The sequence below is a fragment of the Bombina bombina genome, chromosome 1, assembly GCF_027579735.1.
Source record: "Bombina bombina isolate aBomBom1 chromosome 1, aBomBom1.pri, whole genome shotgun sequence".
Lineage (NCBI taxonomy): Eukaryota > Metazoa > Chordata > Amphibia > Anura > Bombinatoridae > Bombina > Bombina bombina.
Genome location: NC_069499.1, coordinates 10422304 through 10434168, shown reverse-complemented (window position 1 = coordinate 10434168; position 11865 = coordinate 10422304). Strand labels below are relative to the sequence as shown.

Genomic DNA, 11865 nt, shown 5'->3' with positions numbered 1-11865 from the left:
CCTCAGTACCACAGGGTAACATAAGTACACAGAGCCTCAGTACCACAGGGTAACATAAGTACATTGCTCCTCAGTACCACAGGGTAACATAAGTACACAGAGCCTCAGTACCACAGGGCAACATAAGTACACTGCTCCTCAGTACCACAGGGTAACATAAGTACACTGCTCCTCAGTACCACAGGGTAACATAAGTACACTGCTCCTCAGTACCACAGGGTAACATAAGTACACTGCTCCTCAGTACCACAGGGCAACATAAGTACACTGCTCCTCAGTACCACAGGGCAACATAAGTACACTGCTCCTCAGTACCACAGGGCAACATAAGTACACTGCTCCTCAGTACCACAGGGTAACATAAGTACACTGCTCCTCAGTACCACAGGGCAACATAAGTACACTGCTCCTCAGTACCACAGAGTAACATAAGTACACTGCTCCTCAGTACCACAGGGTAACATAAGTACACTGCTCCTCAGTACCACAGGGTAACATAAGTACACTGCTCCTCAGTACCACAGGGTAACATAAGTACACTGCTCCTCAGTACCACAGGGTAACATGAGTACACTGCTAATCAGTACCACAGGGTAACATAAGTACACTGCTCCTCAGTACCACAGGGTAACATAAGTACATTGCTCCTCAGTACCACAGGGCAACATAAGTACACTGCTCCTCAGTACCACAGGGCAACATAAGTACACTGCTCCTCAGTACCACAGGGTAACATAAGTACACTGCTCCTCAGTACCACAGGAAACATAAGTACACTGCTCCTCAGTACCACAGGGCAACATAAGTACACTGCTCCTCAGTACCACAGGGCAACATAAGTACACTGCTCCTCAGTACCACAGGGTAACATAAGTACACTGCTCCTCAGTACCACAGGGTAACATAAGTACACTGCTCCTCAGTACCACAGGGTAACATAAGTACACTGCTCCTCAGTACCACAGGGCAACATAAGTACACTGCTCCTCAGTACCACAGGGCAACATAAGTACACTGCTCCTCAGTACCACAGGGCAACATAAGTACACTGCTCCTCAGTACCACAGGGTAACATAAGTACACTGCTCCTCAGTACCACAGGGCAACATAAGTACACTGCTCCTCAGTACCACAGAGTAACATAAGTACACTGCTCCTCAGTACCACAGGGTAACATAAGTACACTGCTCCTCAGTACCACAGGGTAACATAAGTACACTGCTCCTCAGTACCACAGGGTAACATAAGTACACTGCTCCTCAGTACCACAGGGCAACATAAGTACACTGCTCCTCAGTACCACAGGGCAACATAAGTACACTGCTCCTCAGTACCACAGGGTAACATAAGTACACTGCTCCTCAGTACCACAGGGCAACATAAGTACACAGAGCCTCAGTACCACAGGGTAACATAAGTACACAGAGCCTCAGTACCACAGGGTAACATAAGTACACTACACAGAGCCTCAGTACCACAGGGTAACATAAGTACACTACACAGAGCCTCAGTACCACAGGGTAACATAAGTACACTACACAGAGCCTCAGTACCACAGGGTAACATAAGTACACTACACAGAGCCTCAGTACCACAGGGTAACATAAGTACACTACACAGAGCCTCAGTACCACAGGGTAACATAAGTACACTACACAGAGCCTCAGTACCACAGGGCAACATAAGTACACTGCTCCTCAGTACCACAGGGTAACATAAGTACACTGCTCCTCAGTACCACAGGGAAACATAAGTACACTGCTCCTCAGTACCACAGGGTAACATAAGTACACTGCTCCTCAGTACCACAGGGCAACATAAGTACACTGCTCCTCAGTACCACAGGGTAACATAAGTACACTACACAGAGCCTCAGTACCACAGGGCAACATAAGTACACTGCTCCTCAGTACCACAGGGTAACATAAGTACACTGCTCCTCAGTACCACAGGGTAACATAAGTACACTGCTCCTCAGTACCACAGGGCAACATAAGTACACTGCTCCTCAGTACCACAGGGTAACATGAGTACACTGCTCCTCAGTACCACAGGGCAACATAAGTACACTGCTCCTCAGTACCACAGGGTAACATAAGTACACTGCTCCTCAGTACCACAGGGTAACATAAGTACACTGCTCCTCAGTACCACAGGGCAACATAAGTACACTGCTCCTCAGTACCACAGGGTAACATGAGTACACTGCTCCTCAGTACCACAGGGCAACATAAGTACACTGCTCCTCAGTACCACAGGGTAACATAAGTACACTGCTCCTCAGTACCACAGGGCAACATAAGTACACTGCTCCTCAGTACCACAGGGTAACATAAGTACACTGCTCCTCAGTACCACAGGGTAACATAAGTACACAGAGCCTCAGTACCACAGGGTAACATAAGTACACTACACAGAGCCTCAGTACCACAGGGTAACATAAGTACACTGCTCCTCAGTACCACAGGGTAACATAAGTACACTGCTCCTCAGTACCACAGGGTAACATAAGTACACTACACAGAGCCTCAGTACCACAGGGTAACATAAGTACACAGAGCCTCAGTACCACAGGGTAACATAAGTACACTGCTCCTCAGTACCACAGGGTAACATAAGTACACTGCTCCTCAGTACCACAGGGTAACATAAGTACACTGCTCCTCAGTACCACAGGGTAACATAAGTACACTGCTCCTCAGTACCACAGGGCAACATAAGTACACAGAGCCTCAGTACCACAGGGTAACATAAGTACACAGAGCCTCAGTACTACAGGGCAACATAAGTACACTGCTCCTCAGTACCACAGGGCAACATAAGTACACAGAGCCTCAGTACCACAGGGCAACATAAGTACACAGAGCCTCAGTACCACAGGGCAACATAAGTACACTGCTCCTCAGTACCACAGGGTAACATAAGTACACTACACAGAGCCTCAGTACCACAGGGTAACATAAGTACACTACACAGAGCCTCAGTACCACAGGGTAACATAAGTACACTGCTCCTCAGTACCACAGGGTAACATAAGTACACTGCTCCTCAGTACCACAGGGTAACATAAGTACACAGAGCCTCAGTACCACAGGGTAACATAAGTACACAGAGCCTCAGTACCACAGGGCAACATAAGTACACAGAGCCTCAGTACCACAGGGCAACATAAGTACACTGCTCCTCAGTACCACAGGGTAACATAAGTACACTGCTCCTCAGTACCACAGGGTAACATAAGTACACTGCTCCTCAGTACCACAGGGCAACATAAGTACACTGCTCCTCAGTACCACAGGGTAACATAAGTACACTGCTCCTCAGTACCACAGGGCAACATAAGTACACAGAGCCTCAGTACCACAGGGTAACATAAGTACACTGCTCCTCAGTACCACAGGGTAACATAAGTACACTGCTCCTCAGTACCACAGGGTAACATAAGTACACTGCTCCTCAGTACCACAGGGCAACATAAGTACACTGCTCCTCAGTACCACAGGGTAACATAAGTACACTGCTCCTCAGTACCACAGGGTAACATAAGTACACTGCTCCTCAGTACCACAGGGCAACATAAGTACACTGCTCCTCAGTACCACAGGGTAACATAAGTACACTGCTCCTCAGTACCACAGGGCAACATAAGTACACAGAGCCTCAGTACCACAGGGCAACATAAGTACACTGCTCCTCAGTACCACAGGGTAACATAAGTACACTGCTCCTCAGTACCACAGGGTAACATAAGTACACTGCTCCTCAGTACCACAGGGCAACATAAGTACACTGCTCCTCAGTACCACAGGGTAACATAAGTACACTGCTCCTCAGTACCACAGGGCAACATAAGTACACAGAGCCTCAGTACCACAGGGTAACATAAGTACACTGCTCCTCAGTACCACAGGGTAACATAAGTACACTGCTCCTCAGTACCACAGGGCAACATAAGTACACTGCTCCTCAGTACCACAGGGTAACATAAGTACACTGCTCCTCAGTACCACAGGGCAACATAAGTACACAGAGCCTCAGTACCACAGGGTAACATAAGTACACTGCTCCTCAGTACCACAGGGTAACATAAGTACACTGCTCCTCAGTACCACAGGGTAACATAAGTACACTGCTCCTCAGTACCACAGGGTATTGGGTATGCTAAGCACCAGTACTACAAGGTAACATAAAGTCTGACTAGTCTTCACCTCATTACTGACCTGATGCCCTCAGTTAATATGGCGGCCGCGGCCTCACTTCAGGCTGACGTTTGCTTCCTGTGTAGGACTCGCTCTTCCTTTCGCTGCATTTTCCGGTTCCGGTAATGGCGCACTGGCTCTCTGTGTTGCTTCCGTTGCTGCTGGTCGTTTCTGTGCGACCAATCTCCTTCCCGTTACCCCACAATGGCCGCAAGTGTCTGCGGGAGGAGATCCACAAGAACGTGCTGGTCACCGGGGAGTATGAGGTGTCCGAGGCCCGCGGGCAGGTTCGCCTAAAGGTGAGTGACAGCCCTGCTACAGGAAGGGCGTATACAAATATTAGTTACCGCAGAGAAAGTAGCCGGTAATTGTGTGTCAGAAAGAGAGGTGGGGAACTGGGGGTGCAGGGAGAGTTGGGGGACCGGGGGTGCAGAGAGCGAGATGTGTGTAACTGGGGGTGCAGAAAGAGAGAGGTGGGGGACTGGGGGTGCAGAGAGAGAGAGAGGTGGGGGACTGGGGGTACAGAGAGAGAGAGAGGTGGGGGACTGGGGGTGCAGAGAGAGAGAGAGGTGGGGGACTGGGGGTACAGAGAGAGAGGTGGGGGACTGGGGGTGCACAGAGGGAGGTGGGGGACTGGGGGTGCACAGAGGGAGGTGGGGGACTGGGGGTGCAGAGAGGGAGGTGGGGGACTGGGGGTGCAGAGAGGGAGGTGAGGGACTGGGGGTGCAGAGAGGGAGGTGGGGGACTGGGGGTGCAGGGAGGGAGGTGGGGGACTGGGGGTGCAGAGAGGGAGGTGGGGGACTGGGGGTGCAGAGAGGGAGGTGGGGGACTGGGGGTGCAGAGAGGGAGGTGAGGGACTGGGGGTGCAGAGAGGGAGGGAGGTGAGGGACTGGGGGTGCAGAGAGGGAGGGAGGTGAGGGACTGGGGGTGCAGAGAGGGAGGGAGGTGGGGGACTGGGGGTGCAGAGAGGGAGGGAGGTGGGGGACTGGGGGTGCAGAGAGGGAGGGAGGTGAAGGACTGGGGGTGCAGAGAGGGAGGGAGGTGGGGGACTGGGGGTGCAGAGAGGGAGGGAGGTGGGGGACTGGGGGTGCAGAGAGGGAGGGAGGTGGGGGACTGGTGCTGCAGAGAGGGAGAGAGGTGGGGGACTGGGGGTGCAGAGAGGGAGGGAGGTGGGGGACTGGGGGTGCAGAGAGGGAGGGAGGTGGGGGACTGGGGGTGCAGAGAGGGAGGGAGGTGGGGGACTGGGGGTGCAGAGAGGGAGAGAGGTGGGGGACTGGGGGTGCAGAGAGGGAGGGAGGTGGGGGACTGGGGGTGCAGAGAGGGAGGGAGGTGGGGGACTGGGGGTGCAGAGAGGGAGGGAGGTGGGGGACTGGGGGTGCAGAGAGGGAGAGAGGTGGGGGACTGGGGGTGCAGAGAAGGAGAGAGGTGGGGGACTGGGGGTGCAGAGAAGGAGAGAGGTGGGGGACTGGGGGTGCAGAGAAGGAGAGAGGTGGGGGACTTGGGGTGCAGAGAGGGAGAGAGGTGGGGGGGGGGTGCAGAGAGAGAGAAAGATAGAGATGGTGGCCGGGGGTGCAGAGAGAGAGGTGGGGGCCGGGGGTGCAGAGAGAGCGATAGAGGTGGGTAACTGGGGGTGCAGAGATAGTGAGAGATGTGGGCAAGTGGAGGTGCAGAGAGAAAGAGGTAGGGGCGTGGAAGGGTGCACAGAGATAGGTGGGGGGTGCAGAAGTAGAGAGAGAGGTGGGTGACTGGGGGTGCAGAGAGACAGGTGGGTATTTGTTGTTGCACTGGTAGAGAGGTGTGCAAGTGGGGGGTTGCAGAGGTAGAGAGGTGGGCGAGTGGGGGCTGCAGAGAGAAACGTTGGCGAGTGTGGGGTGCAGTACTTTACGTGAATAATCCCTTTGCAGGTGTTAAACACACAGACTTGCAGTATCACTAGTGCTAAAGTGAGATGCTCTCAACTTTGCCATTATCAGTATGTGAGTAGATCATATTTATTTTATTGGGCCGCTGTCTGGGTCAGTGCAAGTTGCATTGCTGTCACTAGTTCTGCTGCCCTGTATGATGCAATTGTGAGAACGTTTTTCATAGAGAATATGTGGTTGGTGTAAAAGAATGAAAAAGGTGCAGCTGCTTCCTAACAACCATGTTCCCACACTACTGTGCTTACAGCAGATGGACCAGCTCCTGTTGTGTCACTGACAGACGTCCTTGCACCTCCACATATTCCAAATATTGAACTGAACAAACAAAATCTCAGGTATCCCGTTTGCCTAGAAAGGAGGAATGACATTTGTGGTATGGCGGTGAGGTCAGCAGTATCTGTTACTGGGCTGCTGTGGTATGGTGGCACTGTAGCATAATAATAAGGCTCTTGTACCCTCCCTGTGCGGAGGGACATACACATTTACATACATACTTTTGGTTCGGAGGGCATAATAGTATCCTAAAGAAATAGATCCTGAATAACATTTACCTTTCATGAATAGTTATGGTAATTTAACTTCATCTAATAATAATGTATTGTATGTAAAAATAAATAGTCGCACTGTAATTTAGTTCTCAGCATATAGATGAAGGTATAAATGTTAGCTGCATGTTATTGTTAGCTATGGAGGGTTGTGCAGTCACACTGTAATTTAGTTCTCAGCATATAGATGAAGGTATAAATGGTAGCTGCATGTTGTTACCTATGGTGGGTTGTGCAGTCACACTGTAATTTAGTTCTCAGCCCTATAGATGAAGGTATAAATGTTAGCTGCATGTTATTGTTAGCTATGGAGGGTTGTGCAGTCACACTGTAATTTAGTTCTTAGCCCTATAGATGAAGGTATAAATGTTAGCTGCATGTTATTGTTACCTATGGAGGGTTGTGCAGTCACACTGTAATTTAGTTCTCAGCCCTATAGATGAAGGTATATATGTTAGCTGCATGTTATTGTTACCTATGGAGGGTTGTGCAGTCACACTGTAATTTAGTTCTCAGCATATAGATGAAGGTATAAATGGTAGCTGCATGTTATTGTTACCTATGGAAGGTTGTGCAGTCACACTGTAATTTAGTTCTCAGCCCTATAGATGAAGGTATAAATGTTAGCTACATGTTATTGTTACCTATGGAGGGTTGTGCAGTCACACTGTAATTTAGTTCTCAGCATATAGATGAAGGTATAAATGGTAGCTGCATGTTGTTACCTATGGAGGGTTGTGCAGTCACACTGTAATTTAGTTCTCAGCCCTATAGATGAAGGTATAAATGTTAGCTGTATGTTATTGTTACCTATGGAGGGTTGTGCAGTCACACTGTAATTTAGTTCTCAGCATATAGATGAAGGTATAAATGGTAGCTGCATGTTGTTACCTATGGTGGGTTGTGCAGTCACACTGTAATTTAGTTCTCAGCCCTATAGATGAAGGTATAAATGTTAGCTGCATGTTATTGTTAGCTATGGAGGGTTGTGCAGTCACACTGTAATTTAGTTCTCAGCCCTATAGATGAAGGTATAAATGTTAGCTGCATGTTATTGTTACCTATGGAGGGTTGTGCAGTCACACTGTAATTTAGTTCTCAGCCCTATAGATGAAGGTATATATGTTAGCTGCATGTTATTGTTACCTATGGAGGGTTGTGCAGTCACACTGTAATTTAGTTCTCAGCATATAGATGAAGGTATAAATGCTAGCTGCATGTTATTGTTACCTATGGTGGGTTGTGCAGTCATACTGTAATTTACTTATCAGCATATAGATGAAGGTATACATGTTAGCTGCATGTTATTGTTAGCTATGGAGGGTTGTGCAGTCACACTGTAATTTAGTTCTCAGCATATAGATGAAGGTATAAATGTTAGCTGCATGTTATTGTTACCTATGGAGGGTTGTGCAGTCACACTGTAATTTAATTTAGTTCTCAGCATATAGATGAAGGTATAAATGTTGGCTTCATGTTATTGTTGCCTATGGTGGGTTGTGCAGTCACACTGTAATTTAATTTAGTTCTCAGCATATAGATGAAGGTATAAATGTTGGCTTCATGTTATTGTTGCCTATGGTGGGTTGTGCAGTCACACTGTAATTTAGTTCTCAGCATATAGATTAAGGTATACATGTTAGCTGCATGTTATTGTTGCCTATGTTGGGTTGTGCAGTCACACTGTAATTTAGTTCTCAGCATATAGATGAAGGTATAAATGTTAGCTGCATGTTATTGTTACCTATGGAGGGTTGTGCAGTCACACTGTAATTTAGTTCTCAGCATATAGATGAAGGTATAAATGTTAGCTGCATGTTATTGTTAAGTATGGAGGGTTGTGCAGTCACACTGTAATTGTGAGACAACAGTAAACATTAGATCACAGGCAGCACAATGCTGGAGCCTGGGAGCCACTGGCTCCTAGAATTTTACCCTTGGCTCCTAACTTTTTGAGTTATTCACCATATATCTATATACAAATCAAACTGCCTGGCTCCTAAATATTCTTACTGACTCCTAAGTTTTAAACAGATTTGTTAATCCCTGGGTAGATATTACATTGAGTTGTGGTTTGCAAGATTTTCTGGCCTCTAACTTCTTAGGGGGCTCCGGAGTTTGATGTACAAGTGTCAGCTGGTTGATTAGACACTAAAGTGACCGGGATTGGCTTGTTACAGAGAGGGAACGCACTAACTCACTCCTCTTCCTCGCTTTAGATCACAGACTCTGCAGGACACATACTTTATGCCAAGGAAGATGCCACCAAGGGGAAGTTTGCTTTCACTACAGAGGAATATGACATGTTTGAGGTTTGCTTCGAGAGCAAGTTCCCAGCAGGTGAGCATGGCTTTTGTGTTGGACTTGAGACGCTGATCACCAGTATTATTGGTTTGTGCATGTGTGTGGTGTAATACACATAAACCTTACAATCTGTATTTGTACCAGGGTCTGTCCGTTCACCAGATCAGATGGTGGTTCTAGTCATGAAGCACGGAGTCGAAGCTAAAAACTATGAGGAGGTAAGAGAGATGTCCACTCATGGTTTTACATACTGGCTCTGAGTTTTAGAGGGACACTGGCGTACATGTATTAAAGTGTGTAGCTTGTGTATTAGGTGATAGTATAGCAGTAGTATTATTAATGTGTGTGTATTAGGTGATAGTATAGCAGTAGTATTATTAATGTGTGTGTATTAGGTGATAGTATAGCAGTAGTATTATTAATGTGTGTGTATTAGGTGATAGTATAGCAGTAGTATTATTGTGTGTGTGTGTGTATTAGGTGATAATATAGCAGTAGTATTATTAATGTGTGTTGTGTATTAGGTGATAGTATAGCAGCAGTATTATTAATGTGTGTTGTGTATTAGGTGATAGTATAGCAGTAGTATTATTAATGTGTGTTGTGTATTAGGTGATAGTATAGCAGTAGTATTATTAATGTGTGTTGTGTATTAGGTGATAGTATAGAAGTAGTATTATTAATGTGTGTTGTGTATTAGGTGATAGTATAGCAGTAGTATTATTAATGTGTGTTGTGTATTAGGTGATAGTATAGCAGTAGTATTATTGTGTGTGTGTATTAGGTGATAGTATAGCAGTAGTATTATTAATGTGTGTGTGTGTATTAGGTTATAAGTATAGCAGTAGTATTATTGTGTGTGTGTGTGTGTGTATTAGGTTATAAGTATAGCAGTAGTATTATTAATGTGTGTGTATTAGGTGATAGTATAGCAGTAGTATTATTGTGTGTGTGTGTGTGTGTGTGTATTAGGTTATAGTATAGCAGTAGTATTATTAATGTGTGTGTGTATTAGGTTATAGTATAGCAGTAGTATTATTAATGTGTGTGTGTATTAGGTTATAGTATAGCAGTAGTATTATTAATGTGTGTGTGTATTAGGTTATAGTATAGCAGTAGTATTATTAATGTGTGTGTATTAGGTTATAGTATAGCAGTAGTATTATTAATGTGTGTGTGTATTAGGTTATAGTATAGCAGTAGTATTATTAATGTGTGTGTGTATTAGGTTATAGTATAGCAGTAGTATTATTAATGTGTGTGTGTATTAGGTTATAGTATAGAAATGCGCGTCAGGGGTCCGACAGGGGCAGCTTAGTCTCTCCTGTTCGCTTTTTAACTAGCTTACTCTTGTTGAAAAATATGTAGTATTATTAATGTGTGTGTATTAGGTTATAGTATAGCAGTAGTATTATTAATGTGTGTGTGTGTATTAGGTGATAGTATAGCAGTAGTATTATTGTGTGTGTGTGTGTGTGTATTAGGTGATAGTATAGCAGTAGTATTATTGTGTGTGTATTAGGTGATAGTATAGCAGTAGTATTATTGTGTGTGTGTATTAGGTGATAGTATAGCAGTAGTATTATTGTGTGTGTGTATTAGGTGATAGTATAGCAGTAGTATTATTGTGTGTGTGAGTGTATTAGGTTATAGTATAGCAGTAGTATTATTGTGTGTGTGTGTATTAGGTGATAGTATAGCAGTAGTATTATTGTGTGTGTGTATTAGGTTATAGTATAGCATTAGTATTATTGTGTGTATTGGGTGATAGTATAGCAGTAGTATTATTATTAATGTGTGTGTGTATTAGGTGATAGTATAGCAGTAGTATTATTAATGTGTGTGTATTAGGTTATAGTATAGCAGTAGTATTATTAATGTGTGTGTATTAGGTTATAGCATAGCATAGCAGTAGTATTATTAATGTGTGTGTGTGTATTAGGTGATAGTATAGCAGTAGTATTATTGTGTGTGTGTATTAGGTGATAGTATAGCAGTAGTATTATTAATAATGTGTGTGTGTGTATTAGGTGATAGCATAGCAGTAGTATTATTGTGTGTGTGTATTAGGTTATAGTATAGCAGTAGTATTATTGTGTGTGTGTATTAGGTGATAGTATAGCAGTAGCATTATTGTGTGTGTATTAGGTTATAGTATAGCAGTAGTATTATTGTGTGTGTGTGTATTAGGTGATAGTATAGCAGTAGTATTATTGTGTGTTTGTATTAGGTTATGGTATAGCAGTAGTATTATTGTGTGTGTGTATTGGGTGATAGTATAGCAGTAGTATTATTGTGTGTGTGTATTGGGTGATAGTATAGCAGTAGTATTATTGTGTGTGTGTATTAGGTGATAGTATAGCAGTAGTATTATTAATGTGTGTGTATTAGGTGATAGTATAGCAGTAGTATTATTAATGTGTGTATTAGGTGATAGTATAGCAGTAGTATTAATGTGTGTGTATTAGGTGATAGTATAGCAGTAGTATTATTAATGTGTGTGTATTAGGTTATAGTATAGCAGTAGTAGTATTAATGTGTGTATTAGGTGATAGTATAGCAGTAGTATTATTAATGTGTGTGTGTATTAGGTGATAGTATAGCAGTAGTATTATTAATGTGTGTTGTGTATTAGGTGATAGTATAGCAGTAGTATTATTAATGTGTGTGTGTGTATTAGGTGATAGTATAGCAGTAGTATTATTAATGTGTGTGTGTGTATTAGGTCATAGTATAGCAGTAGTATTATTAATGTGTGTGTATGTGTATTAGGTGATAGTATAGCAGTAGTATTATTAAAAAGACAGTCTACAACAGAATTTTTATTGTTTTAAAAGATAGATAATCCCTTTATTACCCATTCCCCAGTTTTGCATAACCAACACAGTTATATTA

At 44.5% G+C, this 11865-nt stretch overlaps 1 protein-coding gene across 1 annotated transcript in view; it reads left to right on the top strand.

Annotated features, from left to right (window-relative positions):
* The first annotated feature begins 4294 nt into the window (after positions 1-4294).
* The window catches only part of TMED10 (transmembrane p24 trafficking protein 10), a 33560-nt gene continuing 25989 nt past the window's right edge, over positions 4295-11865 (top strand). The window contains exons 1-3 of the mRNA XM_053697145.1: positions 4295-4498; positions 8886-9006; positions 9115-9188. Of these exons, the coding sequence (XP_053553120.1) occupies positions 4325-4498; positions 8886-9006; positions 9115-9188 (369 nt within the window). The 5' untranslated portion in view covers positions 4295-4324. The remainder of the gene's footprint in view (positions 4499-8885; positions 9007-9114; positions 9189-11865) is intronic.